The 20,461-nt window shown below is 42.5% G+C and overlaps 1 protein-coding gene across 3 annotated transcripts in view; it reads left to right on the top strand.

Annotated features, from left to right (window-relative positions):
- The first annotated feature begins 1,873 nt into the window (after window positions 1-1,873).
- The window catches only part of LOC124879353 (ephrin type-A receptor 7-like), a 151,311-nt gene continuing 132,723 nt past the window's right edge, over window positions 1,874-20,461 (top strand). Inside the window, exons 1-2 of one of the 3 annotated variants that reach the window (XM_047383873.1) lie at window positions 1,953-2,083; window positions 6,084-6,153. In XM_047383873.1, coding sequence (XP_047239829.1) covers window positions 6,105-6,153 — 49 coding nt within the window. In that variant the 5' untranslated portion in view covers window positions 1,953-2,083; window positions 6,084-6,104. Of the gene's footprint in view, window positions 2,084-6,083; window positions 6,154-20,461 lie in introns of all 3 variants that reach the window. The other 2 variants (XM_047383874.1, XM_047383871.1) reach the window with 2 other exon arrangements.

Consider the following 20,461-nt stretch of genomic DNA (forward strand, 5'->3'; position numbering starts at 1 on the left):
TCATTTGATAATTTCCAAATCTGGACTTTACTAATAATAATCTTTTTCACCTTTTTTGTCCCTTCCTGCAGATTGATTGTCCAGTAGCAACTTCGTGTTGATGTGTCACAGTTTTCACGGCTCCTCGGTTCCTCTGACCATGAAGAATCAGACTGAGCTCCTTCTGCTCCTCCTGGCTCCACTGTTTCTCAGGTGGAGGAGCTTCACGAACCTGCAAACCTTTGCTGCAACTCATATGAAATTTACCTCAGTTAACTGTTTCAGTACCCGCTGCGTGCTCACCACAGTGATTTACATCAGTTCCAACCTCTCCAGGTCATCCTGTTCCCGATCAATAATGCAAACTCAGAGTCAGAGAGGCATTTCTGCATACTGCACCATGAGAAAAGAAGCAGGAACTTCCCATTCCAACACAGCTCCTGCTGGGAAAATATCCAAACTCCAACCTGCTCTGTCTGAAAGGTGTAAGAACTCCACCTGAGGACTCGTTCCTTCAGACCCGTTTGAGTGAAATTGCTGCAGCTTCTTTGGAAGACAAACATTTTACAGAAACAATTAAAAGATCTAAAATTCCTGGAGACACCCAACGCAGTTATACCATGACTGAAGATTCTCAACGTGGCCGACATAACAACCCAGGGTTGGGGGAGATGTGGTGAGTTAATGGACAGAGGAAGAGTGAGTGGGCTGCTGGTCTGTGTCCTTGGTAAGGAATGACCACACAGGAGGAGAGATGATCAGATCCAATGAGGTTCTGCAGGTCCAATGAGCAGGATTTCTGAAGTTCTTGAACGGGTGAAATATTTGCTGTGGTTCTGGAGTTTAGTCAATGCTTCGTGGTGCATGGTACTAAGAGCTAATGTTACTAGAAACCTGAGTGGAAACCTTTCTTTCCTCTCAGTGAAAAACCTGGTTGGTGTTCTGATCTAACCTGCCAGCATGGATGTCTGAAGGACTTCACTTTCTTTGTGAAAGACTCTAAAGATCTGTAGTTTCGATGCACTGATGCAAACCCCTGAAACAACATTTCCTGTTCTAATACATCTTGTTCTCTGACAGGCTGAGATGGAAAAGCAGCTCCAGAGGAGTTGGATGAGGAGGGAAAACTGTGAACACGTCTCTGCTCTTTAAGCAGCGATGGATCAATACAGTCCCTAAAGAAAGAAAAAATGATTTCGCTTACAATTCATCTTAGGTCCATTTGTGAATTATAAACAGAATAAGTTACGCAGCCTGAAATCCATACCTCACATTCCTCATCTGTAGTTTTAAATGAAACCTTTCAGCTGCTGAAGAAAATGAGCTGAACTCTGCAGGTTTGTTAGTGAATTCGGGACCAAACTTAGCCTATGCTGCTCGATTTGCAGCTATTGACACACAGAGAGACAAATTATGGGAATGTGTTTTAGAAGAAGGATGGGACAAGAAGTCAGCTAAACATGGTTCAGCTTAAACAACCAAGATGATAGGGGCAAAAATGCAGCAGTGGGGCCTGTACAGGACAAATCAAGGACATGATGATTGATCAGCTTCAGAAGCGAGGAGAGAAAGGAGGAATGAAAACCAGACTGCCTGGAATGTTTAAAGAAAACCTTCTGATAGACCTCAATCATAACTGGGATGCGGGGATTGAATTGTGTGGAGCAGCCTTCGTGATATAAACAGTTAAATCCCTGCTCTGTCCCCTCCTATGAGGACAGACATTTTAGAATAAGCTGCTCTCTATCTGACTCCTGGAACGCCAGGTGTGCACATTTCAGGTCGCAGCTCTCTAATTGGTCGACCCTCCTGCGCTCCCGGCGCCATGCTTCCATTTATTGGCTAACCGTGATGTCAGTCGCCGTCACGAATCCCGCCCCCGAGTAGACAAATATCCCTGCGCGCTGACGGATCAGTCATCCAGACGGTGGCTGCACCGCGCACACGCAGACAGCGCATCTTTCCAGTGGAGCGTCGAGAGGCAGACGGAAATGAGCAGAACCCTGCAGACTGGGCCCAGCAAACATGGATCTCTGTAGAACCCTGACTGTGCTGCTGTGGATTTTATTCCTGATTCGGGTCCAAGACTGCCAAGGAGAGGAAGGTACGTTCAGCCTCCTCAGTGCGCAGCGCGGAGCGGAGTTTGCCTCCGGTCCGGTGCTGCTACTGAAGATGACCCTAACTGGTTTTATACTGGTAGTTTAACTGGTTATTGAATGATGAAGATGTGCTCGGTTCAGAGCAACATGGGCTCTGTCAGGACTGGCTGGTTCTGATTCATCCTTGTTTAGAACATAGTTCATCAAATTCAGTTCAGAGGATGTGAGGCTGAAGTTGAAAGGTTCGGTTCAGAAGATCAGAGAGTGTTTCTGGGACCTGTTCAGAAGATGGGAAGGGACTTTTCTCTTGTTTCTGTCTGAGGTCCGGATGCTGAGCAGCTTTCAGACAGGACAGATTAAGTCTTTGTCTTCCAGCAGAACATGAAGCATTGATGCAGGGGAGCAGTGTGTGTGCTTTACTGATTGATTGATCATGATTTGAAGCAGAATCAGGGTTAGAACCTTGAATCCTTGCTGATTTAATTATTCCTGATCTGCTCTGAGATGTGGGGGACATGAAGACTCACAGATTCTGCAACAACCAGATTCCTGAACCACAGAAATCCTCTAAAATTTGCCAATAATTTCCAACAGATTCCAGCAGAATGTGCATCATTGCTCAGGCAGACTGCTGTGATGAAGAGGAGGATCATGGGCTCAGATTTGTGCTTCTCTCCTGAAGAGGAGCTGAGTGGAGCTGAGTGGATTTTACGCAGATGCACGAGCACGCTCATCGTCCACACACCTTTCCTCTCTTCGGTCCTGATGATTGCGGCAGCTCAGACTCAGATTTGGCTTCCTGATCATGATCCTCTCATGCCGCTCTGTGTTTGCAGAGACAATGAACACAGTTGTATTCCTGCTCCAGAATCCTGCATGCAGCTCATGGACTCATTGCCAGATTGATTCAGCTCCCTGGAATGCTGGGGACTCGGATTTGGATGCTAGCTTTTGTTTAATTGATGTTGTGACAGCGATTAATTGCTTTGAAAGCATAGTGCTTCTGTTGGCAGCAGCTCCTTTCCTGTTACGGACCCCCCCCCCCCATCCCCATTATAACCACATTAACGGAGGCCGTTTTTACCACCCCTCTTGGAGGGTTGTTTTGTCCCTGAGGAACTCAAGAGTGATGGAGCTTTTTAAACAGGAATGTATGTTTGGATTAAAGCTTCAGTCAAAAAGGAATGTTTATTGGGGTCCTAAGCAGCCATTCTAAAATTATTTCTCATTGTTCTTTCAGATTTCTCCTTCCTGTTTTCTATGTTTCTCCGGTCCTATACCATCTTTTCTTCTCCACCTGCCTCAGAGCTGACTTAGCACACATCTGTCTGATTGAGGGGTGGATGGAGGGTGTCCTCCTTGCATTCAACCAATCTTCCTCCTCCTCCCTTCCTCCAGGTCTCTCTTCTCATTCCCCACACCTCAGCACTAACACACCTTGACATCTCATCGGGATCTCATTTACTTCCTCCATCTTTCCCCCCCTCCCTCAGCATCCGTCCCCCCTGCAGCAGGCTGAGCGACGGCCGGCTCACAGAACCTTTGGGTTTTTTTGAGGATCTTCCTTAGCCTGATCTTTACCTGCACCTGTTATTATCATCCACAACTCTGAGCGGCTAAACAATATTATGAGGTTTTTATCAGCGGATGAATGATGAATCTAAGGCTTAGAATCACTGACATGCGGCTGGGTGGGAAGTGTTGTCTCGCCATGGCTCAATTCAGGGCTTTAGTGCAGGATAATCTGAGCTTGGAGGAGCAACTCAGCAAGTTTCATCATTTATTTTAAAATGGACAGAATAAGCACAGAAATACCAGTTTTCTGTTAAAAGGTGTAAGGGTTAAATGATCCATAATGTGGATATGCACAAAGAGATTCACTGAAATAAACTTAAACATCTTAAACAGTATTTAAGCTTTAAAATCAGAAGCTGATGCAGCAGCTGATTCTCTCTGACGTATCCGTCCTCTATAGCAGGATGTTTTGGACTCTGAACTGATGTAAAAATGTGCAAAGTTTGCAGATTTTTAGCTGAAGGCTGCAGCTTGGATCTTGTCTCATTGTTTGAATCTGTGTGTCAGCTCAGGTTAAATTTTTAGGACCTGATTTCTTTTCCCTGACTCAGATTCTTCTGAGTTTGTCTTTGTTTATTCTCCGGTGAAGTCAGAAGATGACAGAAATGTTTTCAGATGGAAAGGTTCTGCTCCCTGGTGGGAGTACATACATATACATACTGGGAACATTAGCAGCAGGAAGAGCACAGAACCAGCTGACTCATGATACTAACACTCCGTTACCTAAAATGAAGAATAAAATGTGCAGAACCCAAACAGGTTCCACTGTGTGGCAGTAAGAAGGAACCTTTATACAGCATTTGCAAAATTGAGTGAAAACGGTAAACATCGTGTGTTTCTTAAATTATAACTGTAGCGCAGAGTGGGTTTAAAACTCCTGGAGGACTCATAGATGTTGCACTCAGTGAGCTTCCTGTCATAAAACTCTGACAGTAACTAATCTCACCCTGTACAAAGGGAGATCTGATGGATGAAGAACTCCCCAGGTTTCTGCTGCAGCAGAGTCATGTCATGAACAGATATTTTCAGGGTTCACGCTCTCTCTGGAAAAGTATGGTATTTTTAAAAAATATAATTAGGAAATAAGTTAATTGAGACTTTAAAAACAGGATGAGGAGAAGATGTCTGCGGATGGAAGTGTGCATGGCTGCAAAAGGAGGAAAATTATCAGACTCCAGTTACCGCAGAAGCCAGGCCGCATGATTTTTCCAGAAATCTCCATATTTCTCACTCTGCATGATATTGTGTTCTGTCAGCTTTGGTCAGCTGCTTTTCTTATAAGATGAAACATTTATTCTGACTTATGAAAATTTTAGCCTGGTTGAAGATCTTTAAGACATGTTAATTCTGCTGGTCACATGTTTTCAGAATTCAACCACATGATGTTTCAAAGGTTTAAACAGCAGAGGAGAAGAAGATGATGTAAAATCCAGATAGATTCAGCAGAAACACAAAGAGAATGAGCCATCTGCCTTGAGGTTCTTCTTTATTAACAACCTCAAATACACTGTTTAATGTTCCCCAGTGTGGTGTACAGGTGGATCTTTCCACAAAATAAGACCAAATATCCAAAAACATGCACAAATTTAGAACTTCTGTGTTTTACTGAAGACTGGGAGGGTCTCCTCTTTCAGCTTCACATTCTTACAGGGGCCCAGAAGGGACAATCCAAACACTGACTGAAGAAGACTTTCACCTCCTCCTTATGGTGGTGTGAATGATGAGGGGGTAATTTAGGTCCAGTCTGAGCTTGATTCTGACATTTTTTCCTCAGACTGTTTAGTATCCATTATGCTTTAGCTGCAGTTCTTCCTAAAAAGGAAAATTATATTTCAATGAAATATAACTTACTGTTCAGGGATTTTTCTTCCATAATTTGATATTTGACACAAGTTTAAGTAGCTGGTTGACTGTCAGTCTGTTGTCTGGACGTCACCCAGGACCGTTTAATGTCTTGGACTGATGCTTTAGTCATCTCTGGCTGTGGGAGGCAGTTTCTGGTGCTTCTGTCTGTGTTAAAGCACATGTTTGTGACCTTACAGAACATGAACGGTCAGAGTGATTTGTGAACATGGCGGCGACAGTGCTGCAGCATCCTTCTGTCAAGGCCTCGGGGACACTGTCATTTTCAGCAGCGATAAGAGGAGGACGAAGGCAGTGGAAGGTCAAAGACACAGGTGTGAGAAAATGATGGGAGGGAGGAAAATGTGCAGGAAAAACATGCATCACAAGCAGGAAAAGAATGTGCTGCACAAAGATGATTTGAAGCCGGGCCACTCATTCTGTTATATCAGTCAGTGCAAGCTTAATAAACCAAAAACAGACCGGAATGCAATATTAACTGACTGTTAGTTTCAGAAATTAATGCCTTGAATATTATTTATTCATTTAGCCTGAAGGATTGAGTCTCCCTGCTCTCACCCAACACAGGTGCTGGGGCCCCAAACACAGATGGTCCTGTTATCTGTCACAGGGAAAGCTGTAAGCACCGTACTAACAGGTGAGAAACAGAAGCAAGGAAACACCAGATTTATCTTTATTTAATCACAATATTCAACAATATTTAAATCCCATCCTGCAGCCCAAACTGGTGGTGAGGAGGAAATTATAATGATCCTGCTGCTGCTGCTGTTAGTTGGATCCAGTCAGGTGTAAGGTCAGAGTGAACACAGCTGAACAAGACCAAGACCAAAACACATTTAACCTGTACACGTGTGACCCTTCGATCCAGATGAGACGTCACACCGTAAACAATCTGTCAAGCAGATGAACAAAAACCGGAGAAGATCCAGAGAGAGGAGCTAAGAAGCATCATTCTTTAGCTGTCTCCATCACCATGGAGCCTCATCTATACTCTCACTTAGTAACCTAACTATTGATTTTTAGACATCTGAATTTTCCCTGGAGTGTTACCTTTATTGTGATACCAGAACCATTTATGTACACTTTGTAGTTTCTCAAATATATTCTATTCATTTTGGGCCATTTTCAAGCAGATCTTTGAGGTTTAAGAGGTCGGTACGATTTAAGAGGTCTATGAAGTTTAAGAGGTCAGTACGATAAGGTCAAATGAAAGGAAGAAGACAAACCGGTGAGGTAAACTCTATGTTTAATCTAACTACTACTAACTGAAGAAAGGATCAATGACAAGGAAACAAACTATCAAAACGTTAACCCTTCAACTGAAGAGAAACTTAAAATACCAGGTGCTTGTGGGTGTCTCACAGGTACAGAGGTGAGGATTATTGGCCTAATTAATAACTTGGCTTTAAGAGGCAGAAGTGGAAGAGAGACAATCTTCTGGTGTAGCCAACTTCAACTGGACCAGACAACTGCTTCTGTAGAACAGGAGAACACCTTACCTGAGGTCCAGTTTGGTGCTGTTCTATTTCTCACAGAACCAGCCTGGGTCTCTGGATGTGCAGTGTCGACACCCGTCTCTCAGGTTGGCCTGGGGGCTGATCCCGGTGATAGAAAGTGCTGTTTATTTTTGGCTTGGATGCTGGATGGTTCGAAACTTGGAATCACGATGGAACTGGTGGCAAATATGAAGGAAAATTTCACTCAATTTTACACAAAATAAATTTTTTTTTTAGATGCAGACAAACTAAACAAACAAACTCTACATTTAACTTTGGTGAATGCTTGATCCACTCTTTCCTGCATCCAGAGAGAGAAGCTTCTTCTCAGTGGTTCATGGAATTTTCTGACTTTAGGGCAGCAGAAGATTGTATTTTTTTAAGTGAGGTTAGAGATGGTTGGCCAATCAGATGCGGACTTATCAGATCAGATCCCTGAGGGCTGACTCACATGGACAGTCAAGGATGACTGTTTCTGTCACTACCCATCCATCTTAAAAGATGTTTGCTTGGAGCATCAGAGAGACTCTGAAAATACAACAATGTATCTCATTAGCTATTTATAGATTCAATATAAATAAAACTCATCTTCAGAGTTTGAAATTCACTGTTAATCATGCATTATTTTAAAGCTTTTTGGATTCCTTAGCATAAGGAAGTTATTAATCTTAATAAAACTCAATGATCAGTGTCACCTGGAAAACTCCATATGTTTCTGCATGAACAGCAGTTTGCTTTGACTGAATCTATGGGCCTATGAAGGTGTTTGATGTGCTAAAAGACAGTTCTGTTCATTAAAGTTCATATCTGAGGTGTGTTTGTGCTTTGTTACACTACCTTTAATTTCATACTGTGTGTTACAGAAATGTGCATGTTTTTGTTTCTGCAGAGTTAAATGGTTTCATCCTGAACCACACCGCCTGTTTCAGCTCACATGTCTGATTTCTTATTCCAGCATCAGCAAGTTTGTAGGTTTTAAGGTGGAATTGGTTAATTTATATAAAACAGACAGACATTTGAACTCATCATCCGATGTTGCATATTCAGAGTGAGCTGGTCTTTGAGCTCACAGTTATGAATACATCCCTGAACCTCATGCAAACATCTCCAGGGTTTCTGGAAAGGTTCTGCAAAGGTTATATGCAGAAAGTTTGAATAAGGAGGAAGAAAACAGAAATTAAAATATTGCAAACTCCTCTTCCTTCCTGTTTTCTGTTATCGGATTGAAGGAATACTGTTGGCAGTCTTTTCCATCCTGAGGTGACTAAATGTGATGAATGTCACTGGTGTGCATCTGGGTGGAGCTGGAGCTTTGATTTTGGCAGGATGCTGTGCTCAGGGTGTTTTGCTGTGAGAGTAAACACTGATGCATTAATGTTGGTGGGCAGGTTGGGAATTAAACATCTTTTCCACTGTGAAAACTGAATCCCACTCGTTTACCTCTTAATGAGAGATTTACTGACACTCGATGGTTACATCTGCAGGTTGACAAAGTCTGGTCCAGATTTCTGGGTTCCCTGACCTTTTCCTTTTACTTATTTGTTACTGTATCACAGATCTTTATTTCCCAATTTAAGCCTCACGTTGACCTTTCATGGACTGGTTTCGGTATCAGTTTCCTTTAAGCCAGACAGCAGCTTTAAGGTTTGTTGAGAACAACGAGAGGTTAAACGTGTTGCCCTTTTTATCAGCTGCTGGTTTAGAGCCCATCAGCCTCAATTGAGCTTGTTTCCAGTAGTCCCATCATGTTCAGAGGGTGACGGAGGTCCTGGTAAGTGTGCAAAACAAACACATTTGGACACACAAGTTATACATCCATCTCTAAAGAACTGCTGTGTGTGGTGTTCTTTAGAACTTTAGGCGCATAATAAGAGGTTCTGGAGTTTATCTTTAATAGGCAACCAATGAGAAGAAGCTAAATCTCACTGAACCCTCATGAGCAACAGTTTTTTTTTCTCCTAGGCTTCCTGATGGTAAAGAAATACATTGTTCAGCCTTGAAGTAACAAATGCATGGACTACTTCTGCTTCACTTTGGAATATTTCTAGTTTTGACAACGTTGTGAATACTGAAAGAAGAAAAATCCTAGAAACCTGTTAAATGTAGGATTTAAGTGACATGTTCTAGTCAAAGATAACACCGAGGTTCTGTACTTTATTACTGGAGGCCTGTTTAATGCCAGTTTAAAAGTTAAATGGAAGAATAATGTTTGTATTACAGACTCAAACTTTAGAGACTGTTTGTTGGAAATATATTGGCCTTTTTTGTTGTGTGTGGTTTGTGAAATCTGAAATTGAAAGCCATAACACGCTACTTGTTTTGCTTGAAGGTGATGTCCACCTGAGAGAGAAACAACGTTTAACCCGCTGTGCTGGTCCTGTAGCTACATGCCGTTCTTGTGATGCCTCGCCTCTTCTCTGTGGCGCTAATGATTGTTGTGGTGGAGCTGTGTCCGTCTTCGGCTCGTAAACCAGAGAAGCCCATTAATCTTTCCAAGAGGCGTTTGACTTTTCAAACTCATTAGCCAAAGCAGTCGGTGTGCAGACAGCTACCAACATTTACACAAGCACTCACTTTCCCTCATGCACCATTTGCACATGCACAATACTTAAGCATTGGTTCATGCACGTGTTCACATGCAAAGTGTGCGTACACTGATGTGTGTCTACCTGCCAATATTTCCTCCGGACACTGTGGTTCAGCCTGTATCTGTCATGTCTGTTATCCTCCAGATCCTCACACCTTCTTTTGGTGTGGGTTTGGGCAGTGACCTGGAAAATTGCCTGACCTTTTAAAATCCAGCTTCCCAGCTGATGAATAAATACATAAATCCAGAGGCAGGGTTGCTTTTACGATGCCCCCCACACCTTTTCACTGCAGAAAGGGAATCAGGGGGTCTGTGAAGCGATAGCCCCCTGGAGAGAGGCTTCCTGGTAATGAAATGATGATACGTATGAAGGTCAGTGGTGTTGATGGCAGAGGGTGTAATGACCTGATGAAGTTGCTGAGACAGTTTAACATACTGACATGGAGCAGCCTCTCTCAGCTTATCTGAGCAGAGGATGTGAAGTTGTAAGGAAGGTTAACGCAGCAGCAGGAGACCCGGTCAACTCAGATTATCAGCACTGTAGGAGAGGCTGTTATAGGCTAAGTGCTGGAGTGGAAGAGGGACAAATCCTGACTGCTTTCTTTACTGAAAGAGAGGAAGAGAAAATGAATGGATGACTCATGGAGATAAAATCTGGAGAGGAATCTGAAAGTAGAAAAAAACGAATGACTGTTGAAGCCGAAGCAAATCACTGATTTTATGTGTTCCTCATCAGTCTTTGGAGTGGATAAACTATTGTTAGTAGTGTGATCAGCAGGTGGCGCTATACGCTATATACCACATGTCTCTAAGGATGCATTTGCTTAGGGTTAAGACGGAGGTACAAAGTCAAAAATCATGCCAGACATCAGGTGGTCTCGGATGCAATGGACTTATTATCCATGCTGCAACCTGATAGGTTCCAGAAGTTTGTAGGCAAACACTAAGCTGCTGGAGAGGTATGAGCTTGTTATCAAGGTGGCACCAGTATGGCTTGGTCCTGGAGAATTTGAAGCAGCTTTTTTCCTAGGCTACTACATCACACAGTGCCGGCAGTGTTGTGGTATGGGTATATCTTGTCCATCACTCTCACTACATTCAATAGGGTTGCTCCAAGAGGTTGATATAAAGGCTGCAGACTCTAACAATGATGGAAGCAACCTGGAGCAGAGATATTACCTGGGATAATGGCATCTTGGCAATGTAATGTTCTATCATGTTGCTGCATGCTGACCCAGTCTGACCGCATCATCCCAGGGGGTGGCCTGAGGAAAGGTGTGATCATAGGAGATTACATGGTGGGAACATTGACTGAATGAATGTATGCTAGTTCTCTGGTGCTCCACCTCTATAAATTCTGGTTTCTGTCTGTTTAAAGTCTTTTCTCTGACTTGTCACAGATGCAAAGAAATTTTTTTACAGTGCATGTGACTTTGTGCATATCTTTATGCGCCTGGTTGTGATTGCAATCAGTGGAGGACGGCTGGGTGGAGCAAGCTCCTGTTGTTTCTCTGTTATAATTGCTGATTTCCTCTTTGCAAGTCAATTAGCCTACCAGTCAATCAGTCAGTCAGAGAAGCCTGGACAACCAGCCAGGTAATCTGGCAGCTCAGCAACAACTGTTTCTCTGATAATCAGGTTATCCTGCTGTCATTCAGTCTGTCAGCCAGCCAATCAGCAAGCAGGGATTCTGATTAATCAGTTATTTGGTGAGAGCAGTCAGAGGTTGTCAATCACCAAAGCAACATGGATGCCTCTCCCTCACAACTCCAGTCAAAACATCAGGGTTCTGTCTGAAGTTTAATTCTCACTGTAAACAAGAATAGCTGCAGTACAGTCCCTCTCTACGGTCCCACACATTTACTCAGAAAATAAGCACATCAACATGTAGAACCGCAGAGAGGACTCACTTTTTTCTTTTCATTGAATGCATAAAAACAAAGAATTCACTCTATTTTCAGTCTGTAAATGCATCTCCCAACAGCATGTACACGGCCTTGGGAAAGTATTTCCCCTATTTGTTTCAGATCAGCGAACAAATGTTAAATCAGACAAAGATGACTGGAAGAAAGACAAAAAATAAGTTTTCAAATGATGATTTTATTTGTAATGAAGCTATCCAAGTCAACCTGGGCCTGTGTGAAAAAGTAAATGTCCTCCTTGTTAATTATGATTAACTGTGATTAACCAGTTTTATTTAGTTTCACTTTACCAGCCATACCCAGGCCCGGATATTGCCAGACCCGTAGAATCAGCGAATCACCTAAATAGAACCTGTCGGACAGCATGAAGAAGCCTGAAAGATCTCTTGAAGCAACAAGTCATATCCTGATCTAAAGAAATTTAAAAACAGATGAGAAATAAAGTTCTCCCTCTCTTTCAGCCTCTTCATAACAGGTTTCTATGATCTGAGCCCCTCCTAAGGTGGTCTCTGCCTTTCACAAGTCACCAACAGATCTGCTCAACATGGCCTTACCTGAAGCTGGCACCTGTGAAGACAGCTGGTTATAATAGAGCATTCCAGGCTCCACCCCCAACTTCACCTCCCTCACCAACTCTGCTCGGTTTTCCTCAGCAGGTCAGAGGAGGAACAGGTAACTTCAGCCTCCCTCCATGGTGACTTACTTTTTACAGAAGACCCAGTGAGACAACAGTTGATCACTACAGCTGGAGGACAAGGTTCTGATTTCAGAGCCCATGATTAAAATAAACAGTAAATATAAACGATTGTTGATTGTTAAACGGATGGCTTTATCAGAATGTATTTGGATATCTTGATTTAGTTTACTGGATGTTTGGCTCCGTGTTTCCTGTTGATCCTGAATTTGATTTGGTTACTTAATTTGATTTTGCTCTGAAAGCTTGTTTCTGACATTTTAGAACAGATTTCTCCCTCCCTTGTCTGTTTTGAGTGGACATTAATGTCGTCAGCGCGCTCAGCATCAGATCCGTAGTCCTGGTCAACTGCTGTGGTCTTGAAGTTATTTTCTGCAGAGGAAGTGATGCTGTTTCACAGGAAGCTCTCTATGACACTTTATTTTACTGCCTCCTGCTGTCCTTCTCTTCTTTCAGTCCATCTACCTCTGTGAGACAATTGAACTTTGCAGTGTTTCAGTGATTGAGTGCCTTGAATTAATAGTGAATTACCTCCCTGCCTCTGTTGTCCTCGGTGTGTGTGTGTGTGTGTGTGTGTGTGTGTGTGTGTTCTGACTTGGTGGAAGGGCATTTGAAGGAATCTGCCACTTAAGCTCTAAGCGAAGCCCATTTTCTAACCAGAATCGTTGGGCTTTTGAGAGAGTGTAAATTGGTCACCAGTTTGTAGAGCCTAATTGTTTTCTGTGCTGAGAATTTGTCTCTGGCCCACTTGCTGCAGTTCTGGCTCTTGTCCTTCAGTAAAACTGCCAAAACTGGTGTCAGACTCTGGGTTTAACTTTAGTCCGATCCTCCTTCTGAAGATAGGGAGATCAGCCATAGAGCTTTGACAAGGATGTGGAGGTAAAGGACAAATCTTTTTTCAACTTTAGTTTGTTATGTAAAAACTCCGGCTTTATTACCAAATTGTGACCTTTGACAACCAACATCTGCCTCAGATTCACCTGGAATGTCAGATATAGCTCTCACCTGTATTTAATCCTTACAGTCCTGGAGAAAAAGTCCTCCTCCTTTCAGTTCCAGTGGTGGCAAGGTTCTGATTCTGCATATGACTTCATTCCTATGTAAAACTGGTGCTGCTGGAATTAGGGGACCAATCCCAACCGTTAACTTATTGAGCTTATCATTATCACAGCCAAACAATTAAAGCAGGACTCTCAACCTCTCAGATCCAGTCTGACTGTTAGAAATGTTCTCAATATGGATCAGAGAAGAGAACGGTTCATTGAGAGATGCTGTCAGTCAGGTTCTATGCTTTACAAGCTGTCACAGGCTGTAAAACAATTTTTAAAACCTACAGACAGAATATAATGTGCTCTGCACTCACACGCTCTAATTAGCTTTGGATAAATGGCCAAAAAATCTTTTATAGTTCCAAAGGATTTCATAAAACAAATGAGTCAATTACTCGTCAGCTGGCAGGAACAAACTGTAAAGTTGTCAGTCTCACACCGCTCTGGTGAGACGTTTCCATCCAATCATCATGAGCATAAATGTCATTTGAAATTAGGTCTTTTTATGAATCATTTGCACTGTTCTTTTTCCAGGGTTGAATGATTTTACAACATCCTGTGACTATGAGTTTAAAAACAGCAACTGGCTGCAAAAACTTGAATTTAATGTGGATTTTCTGTGATCCACACAGAGTCAAAATTAGCCATAAAGATTAAAGTAATATGTGGTTTTTGTTTACCATGTTACACTTATTCCGCCATCCTCAAGCTATTGGCATCGTTCTGGTTGATATCTGATCCCTCTGCTGGGCAAAACCAGTTCATCTGGTTGTTTTCTGGGACCAACTCGGCTTTTAATCACAGTCCATAGATTTCCAGCTTTGGGAAAACCATTTTACCATGTCATCCATACCAGAACCACTTTAGATATACCACTACGATGCTTTCAGCTGCACTCATGATTACTAAGAAGAACCTTGGTTTCATAAGCAGGAAGCAGTATGAAAAGTCCTCAGAGGAGACCAGGCTAAGATGTGCTGAAGAGCATCTTTAAGATCTGAAAAGTTTACACACCCTGTTAAAAGGTAATGTTTTAGTGATGTAAAAAATAAAAAACCTTTTAGGTGAATATGTTTGTGTGGATCTACTAACAATCCAAGCTGATGCTCTTTATTCCTGTGTCCAGTCACTTCAGCTGTATGATGTATAATCGCTACACTGAGGGAAAAGAATGGTTAAAATATATTAAAATGAACCCGTCAGGGTTTTGCCTCCAGAACATGATGAGTAGATGGAAACTTCTAACTGTTGGTATCAGTTCTGCTGAGATGTGTCCGGGTTTAACCCAGGACATTATCCTGTTGGGTAATGTTAGCCCTCCTGTGTCTTCAGCTTCACACACCCTCAGAAAACCTCCTTGTCTTTGCAGACACACATTATCTAATCCTAATAACCCCCCAGCACCACACTTAACACCCAGATTTAACTAAATATCCTTTTATGTTGAACTAATAATGGATGGTTGGAATTAGATGTAATTATAACGGGTTTTAGATTTAATACCAGCAGTGATGACAAACTTGGTGCCATTTCAGTCCCAGAGTAATAAGTTTGAATAATGATGGCTATTACACTTTCTGTGGTTTGGAGTCTCTGCTGTTCTCTTCATTCTGAACCAATGTGGATCAGAGATGTCCAACTTTTACTGGAGATCTTTGTCTTCTGCTGGGGTCTTCATCATAGCAACACTTAAAAGGCATCTGAGAATAAACATAAAATATGTTTTCTTTGCATGAATTGAACCTCAATCTCCAGATATCTGAGTCATTGTCCCAGGGTGTTCTTTAACTCCATTAACTCTGGTATTAACCCTCCAACCTCTGTTCTCCTCAGTGCACCAGTCACTTTGTGAGACAGCTTTCTGACACACCTAATATTCTAGATCTATCAGTTGCTCTTGTTTCAGCCGTTTTTTGAGCAGTTTGAACCAGTTTCCTTTTCGTATCTGAATTAATTAATTCAACATATGAACCCTACTAACTGACTGTCATTTTTATGAACGTCTGTCTTAGCTCAGGAACTGCCAGTTGCTTTTAAACATGCTGTTTTATCTCTCATTTACCTTTTCTTTCCAAAGTTCTAGAAAAATAATTTTAATACAACTGCCACCTTTTTTAGAAATAAATGGCGTTTATGAAAAATGTGAATCGGGTTTTAGATCACGGCATAGCACTAATACCGCCCTGTTAAAGATACATAATGACATTGCTATGTCTGTTGTTCTGATTCTGTTGGACCTCACAGCAGCCTTTGGCATGGTGGACCATTTTGTCCTCCTGTCTCGTTTGAACCACTTTGGTGGTATCTGTGGCACTGCGCTGAAGTGGTCCAACTGTCCTTCCACTTTTATGCAGACAGCCTACAGATGTATTTCCAGTAATGCTCTACTCTCAGCGGCTGAGTAAAAACCTTCTATTCCTCAATGAACCACAGATGATCACAGAGTTTAAATTCAGAAAACAAATTGACTCTGTGGTCAAATTTAGTTTTTATCTGTGTCTTCTGGTCAAAGTTAAACCGTTTTTTACTCACCCTGACTTGGAGAAGGCTATTCATGCTTTTATTAGCACTAGACTCCACTACTGTTATGGACTCTATATTTGTTTCCATTCCATCAGTTTTCTCTTAAACATCTTGAACTTGTCTAGAATGCGGCTGCCCGTCTTTTAACCAGCACCTCGAGGCATAATCACTTCACCCCTGTCGTATACTATTTACACTGCCTTCCTATCAATTTTAGAATTTATTTTAAACTTTTATTGTTTGTTTTCAAAGCTCCTAACTTCCTGGTCCCACCTTATGTTCCAATGTTGGCATCATCCCGGCTTTGAAACCACCTCCCTTTAGACCTTTGCTCCACCACTGACCCAGGCATCTTTAAATCTAAGCTTAAAGCTTATTTTTCCAGCCAAGTTTTTAATACCCAGTAGCACGGTAGCATTTTAGCTATGATTCTTATTTTCCTGTTGTCTGCTTTTATGGTTGTGTGTTTTATGATCTTCCTGTGCTTTGGTCACCTTAGTTGGTTGTTTTAAAGCACTATATAAGCCAGTAAATGAAATACATGAATGAAATGAGTCAGTGGGATCTGGGACAGACGTGTCCTCAGGGAATATTGGAGGAACATTGGACTTTCTGTTTCTGATGTTTTGCTGTACACTAATGCAGTTATTAGGCACAATGCAATATTAATAATAATACATTATAATAATAAAATGGAATTAAATTAATAATCTCCCCTCAGAAGGACCTTCCTTCATGTCTCCATGCCTCTGTGATTTTACTTTTCTCTGCCTTGTCTTGAGTTTGTATTTCGGGGACCTCACTGCTCTGTTCCGGTTTCATTTCTCTGTCTGCTCTGGGACTAAGATGTAGCTGGAAGCTCTGGAAATGCCCAGCAGCACACAGTTAGTGATGAATACATTAGCATATCTTTGCAACCGGACACTTTTCTGTTCCCCTGTGAGGATCTTCCAGACAGACAAACTTCCTCACAAACAATAAGGCAAACGACCGACTGACTGTTCACCACCTTCATTGTTTTAGTTCGTCCATGCATGCGTACAAGCACAGTGATGCTTGCTTTTAGCCCACCTTCCCCTGAGAATGTGGAGGCTGATGAAAAATGTATCTCAGATGGTCCAAAAGTGGCTTAAAGCAGCGGCTGCTTGCTGCTTCCTGCACAGCGATCTGTCCATCATTTCCTTTTAGTTTTGCATTCCCGGCTTATTTTCTCTGTCGCTCTGCTCTGGGTCTGATTATAACACTTTCTTGCTCCTCTCTGCTAAATGGAAAATGACTTGAGTCCAAGAGTCAGTCACTGGGCAGCTTCTCACACTGAACATTTGCCCTTCACTTGGCCTGAACAGAACCCTTCTGCTCACAGAAACCATGTGCCTACAGCATTTTGAATGTGTGTGCAGCCCATGACTCAGAAATGATTGAATTCATGTGGTTTCAGCTGAGCAAAGCTTTATCAACCATTCAACACTCTATGCACATAAAACCGTTTTTCTGCCAGCTCATAAAACTTGTAAACATTGTCATTGATTTGAGGTTTTGATGTAAAGGAGGCGGACATGAGGGGACAGTTTTCAGCTGAAGTTCTTTTAACATTTTCTTTACTTTGTTCGTTAGATTGGAACCTGTTGGGAGTCTGAGGGAACTGAAAGACGACAAAAGGCCGAGAGGAAGCCGATTGAAATCCTCCACGGAGATGACAATACTGAATTTAATCAGTTTATACATGCTCACCTCGTCTCTGCCTGATGTCTGCTCCTATTTCAGGCCTGATGAACACCCCCCCATGCACACATGGCTGCACTTTATGAAAGAAACACAGATCCTCTTCCTTATCTCCTGGGTGAAATCTGGAAAAATGGAAGATTTGCATTTGCATTTTAATTTGCCTTTAATCAGGCATTGTGTTTGGTGTTGCAGGAAAATTGCTTGACGCTTGTTTATTGTCCACAAAGGATGACACAAAATTCAAATCTTGCTGGGGAGATGAGGCTTCCTGTGTTTGTCCTTCCCTCATTACCTCTCATTTCTCCCATCCCTTTTCCCTGTTTTCTTTTCTTTTCTGTCAACATCTCCCAGCCCTCTCTGCCCCTCCGAGCTACCCAATGCTTCCAGCTCCAACCAGCCCTCTCTGCCTCTCCTGGCACCCCTGCCCCCTTACCCCCTCTCAGCCTTGTGTGAAGATAGCACCAGCAGTCATGACCACAATCTAAACTTTTCATCTCAGCCTTCTGTCCTTCCACCACTCTGCCCCCTCCTTGCCTAACCCCAATCGTCCCCCAGCCAGATAAAACAGACCCTTATATCACACTGTCTGAGGTAGATGAAGGAGCTTCTTGACACAACCAGCTGGCCTGGACTCTAAAACAGAGACACTGCATTTTTCTTTAATGTTGGCATTTTTAGAAGTCTGGTAGAAAAGGTGTTCATTATTAATTCTACTGGACCCAGCATCCCCATCAGCACCAGGCTGTGATTTCAGCTCAGCTCTTTAGTCTCTGTGAGATGCCTCCATCATTCCACTGAGCATTAAGCAGTTCTTGACTTGTAAAAGTAAGGTGCTTCGATTGTTTCCCATAACTTGATAGGCCGGCCCCCCCAAGGACTCAACCTTTGAGCGCTGCATGAGGCACAGCAGACCCTCAATACAAGGTGTCGACGAGGTCGAGACAATTGACCTTTCTGTTTTAACCCCCATCGAGCTGAAAGTCAATGGCAGGTGATAAATATCCTGCAGCTGTGGGTGTGTATGTGAAGAAAATATCAGAAAGAATAAAGTATGAGGGTGTAGCGAAAACCTGCAGTTTGCTCTGATCTTTATGAAGGACATCAGTTTTAGGGAAAAACTCCTTCAGACCACAAATACAACATCCAGAATGCTCATACTGTTCATGTTTAGGCTGAAAATGACTGAGGGACATATTTCATCCATCTTTATTTTCTTCGTCAGCCAAGAATGTTTTTAATATAGCTGAAGAAACAGGAACTGAGTTGATTTGTCATGATGCCGAGAGAGAACTCTGATATGAATGTTAAATTGTCACATTTATCTTCAGTGAAATTTAAAACCATCTTCTTCATTGCATCTGCTACAGAGTCAACAGTGCTAATGCTAACCTAAGCAGCTTCTGAAGCCTTGTTGTCTCTAGTAAATACTTCTGTCTACACTTACTCTACAGGTCCAAAGGTTGGAAGCAAGAGTTCTCCAAACACAGATCCCAGTTTCAGTGGAAAACTTTGCGACAGAACAATATGATGATCATATAGGGAGTCTTCCTTCAGAGCTAAAGTTCCCTATAATTATCGAGTATTTTAGGTTTTTCTTGCTCAGTCTTTCTTCAGATCAACCTCCTCTGACGTTAACGGCAGCATGGCTTTCACGATATGCAACCTTCAGACCAGAAATCAAATAACCTTTCATTGAATTAGTTGAATTATTCTGAAACTGGCTTATCTGATGTTAGATGATGATGTTCTATGAATTTAAACTAAATATTCATATTCCCCTTTGGAGTTGACAGAGGTTTGGTAATAGGTCTAATCTTTGGCATCCATGGTGGATAATTTATGATGGAGGACTGGAGAAATTATTGAGAGGAAATCTTTGGGAATTATATTAGAAAGGATGTTACCAGGAAGCAGGATGCAGCTATCTCCTGACAAAATAAAGAGAAAACTTCATATTGTTTAAGCGTCTTGTTTTTCTGTTCTTGTGTTCAGGCTTCTTGGTCCCAGCTGATAATGGAGATGTCTCATTTGTGATAAAAGTGACGGTGTGTGTCAGCGTGTGCTGATTAACGATGGCTGAGTCGTCATCTTAATGATTTATAATTGCCTGTGACCCCATCTGCAGATTTCACACATATCTGACCTGGAAATGCTGTTCCACCTCTTTGTACACGCACGTATGGAACATGTGAAGCCATATATGTGCCTGGTTTCTGCTGAGGCTCAAACAGGGACTGCTGGACTCAGCGGCTGACAGGATGGTGGCATGTAGGTGATGTCATGTTGCATTTTCTGGAAGACTTAAACATTAGGAAAGTAAAAGTCAGAAAAAAACAATTCTCCATTAGCTTGTCGAACCTCCTTCAGCAGCCCGTATAACCTCCTTTAGCAGCCCAGAGGATGTCCTTCAGCAGCCTATAGAACCTCCTTAAGAAGCCTATAGAACCTCCTTCAGCAGCCTGTAGAACCTCCTTCAGCAGCTTGTAGAACCTCCTTCAGCAGCCTGTAGAACCTCCTTCAGCAGCTTGTAGAACCTCCTTCAGAAGCCTATAGAACCTCCTTAAGAAGCCTATAGAACCTCCTTCAGCAGCTTGTAGAACCTCCTTCAGAAGCCTGTAGAACCTCCTTCAGCAGCCTGTAGAACCTCCTTCAGCAGCCTGTAGAACCTCCTTCAGAAGCCCATAGAACCTCCTTCAGCAGCCTGTAGAACCTTCTTCAGCAGCTTGTAGAACCTCCTTCAGAAGCCTATAGAACCTCCTTCAGCAGCCTATAGAACCTCCTTCAGCAGCCTGTAGAACCTCCTTCAGCAGTTTGTAGAACCTCCTTCAGAAGCCCATAGAACCTCTATCAGCAGCCCGTAGAACCTCCTTCAGAAGTCCATAGAACCTCCTTCAGCAGCCTATAGAACCTCCTTCAGGGGCCTGTAGAACCTCCTTCAGAAACCTATAG

Source organism: Girardinichthys multiradiatus, chromosome 13 (genome assembly GCF_021462225.1).
Source record: "Girardinichthys multiradiatus isolate DD_20200921_A chromosome 13, DD_fGirMul_XY1, whole genome shotgun sequence".
NCBI lineage: Eukaryota > Metazoa > Chordata > Actinopteri > Cyprinodontiformes > Goodeidae > Girardinichthys > Girardinichthys multiradiatus.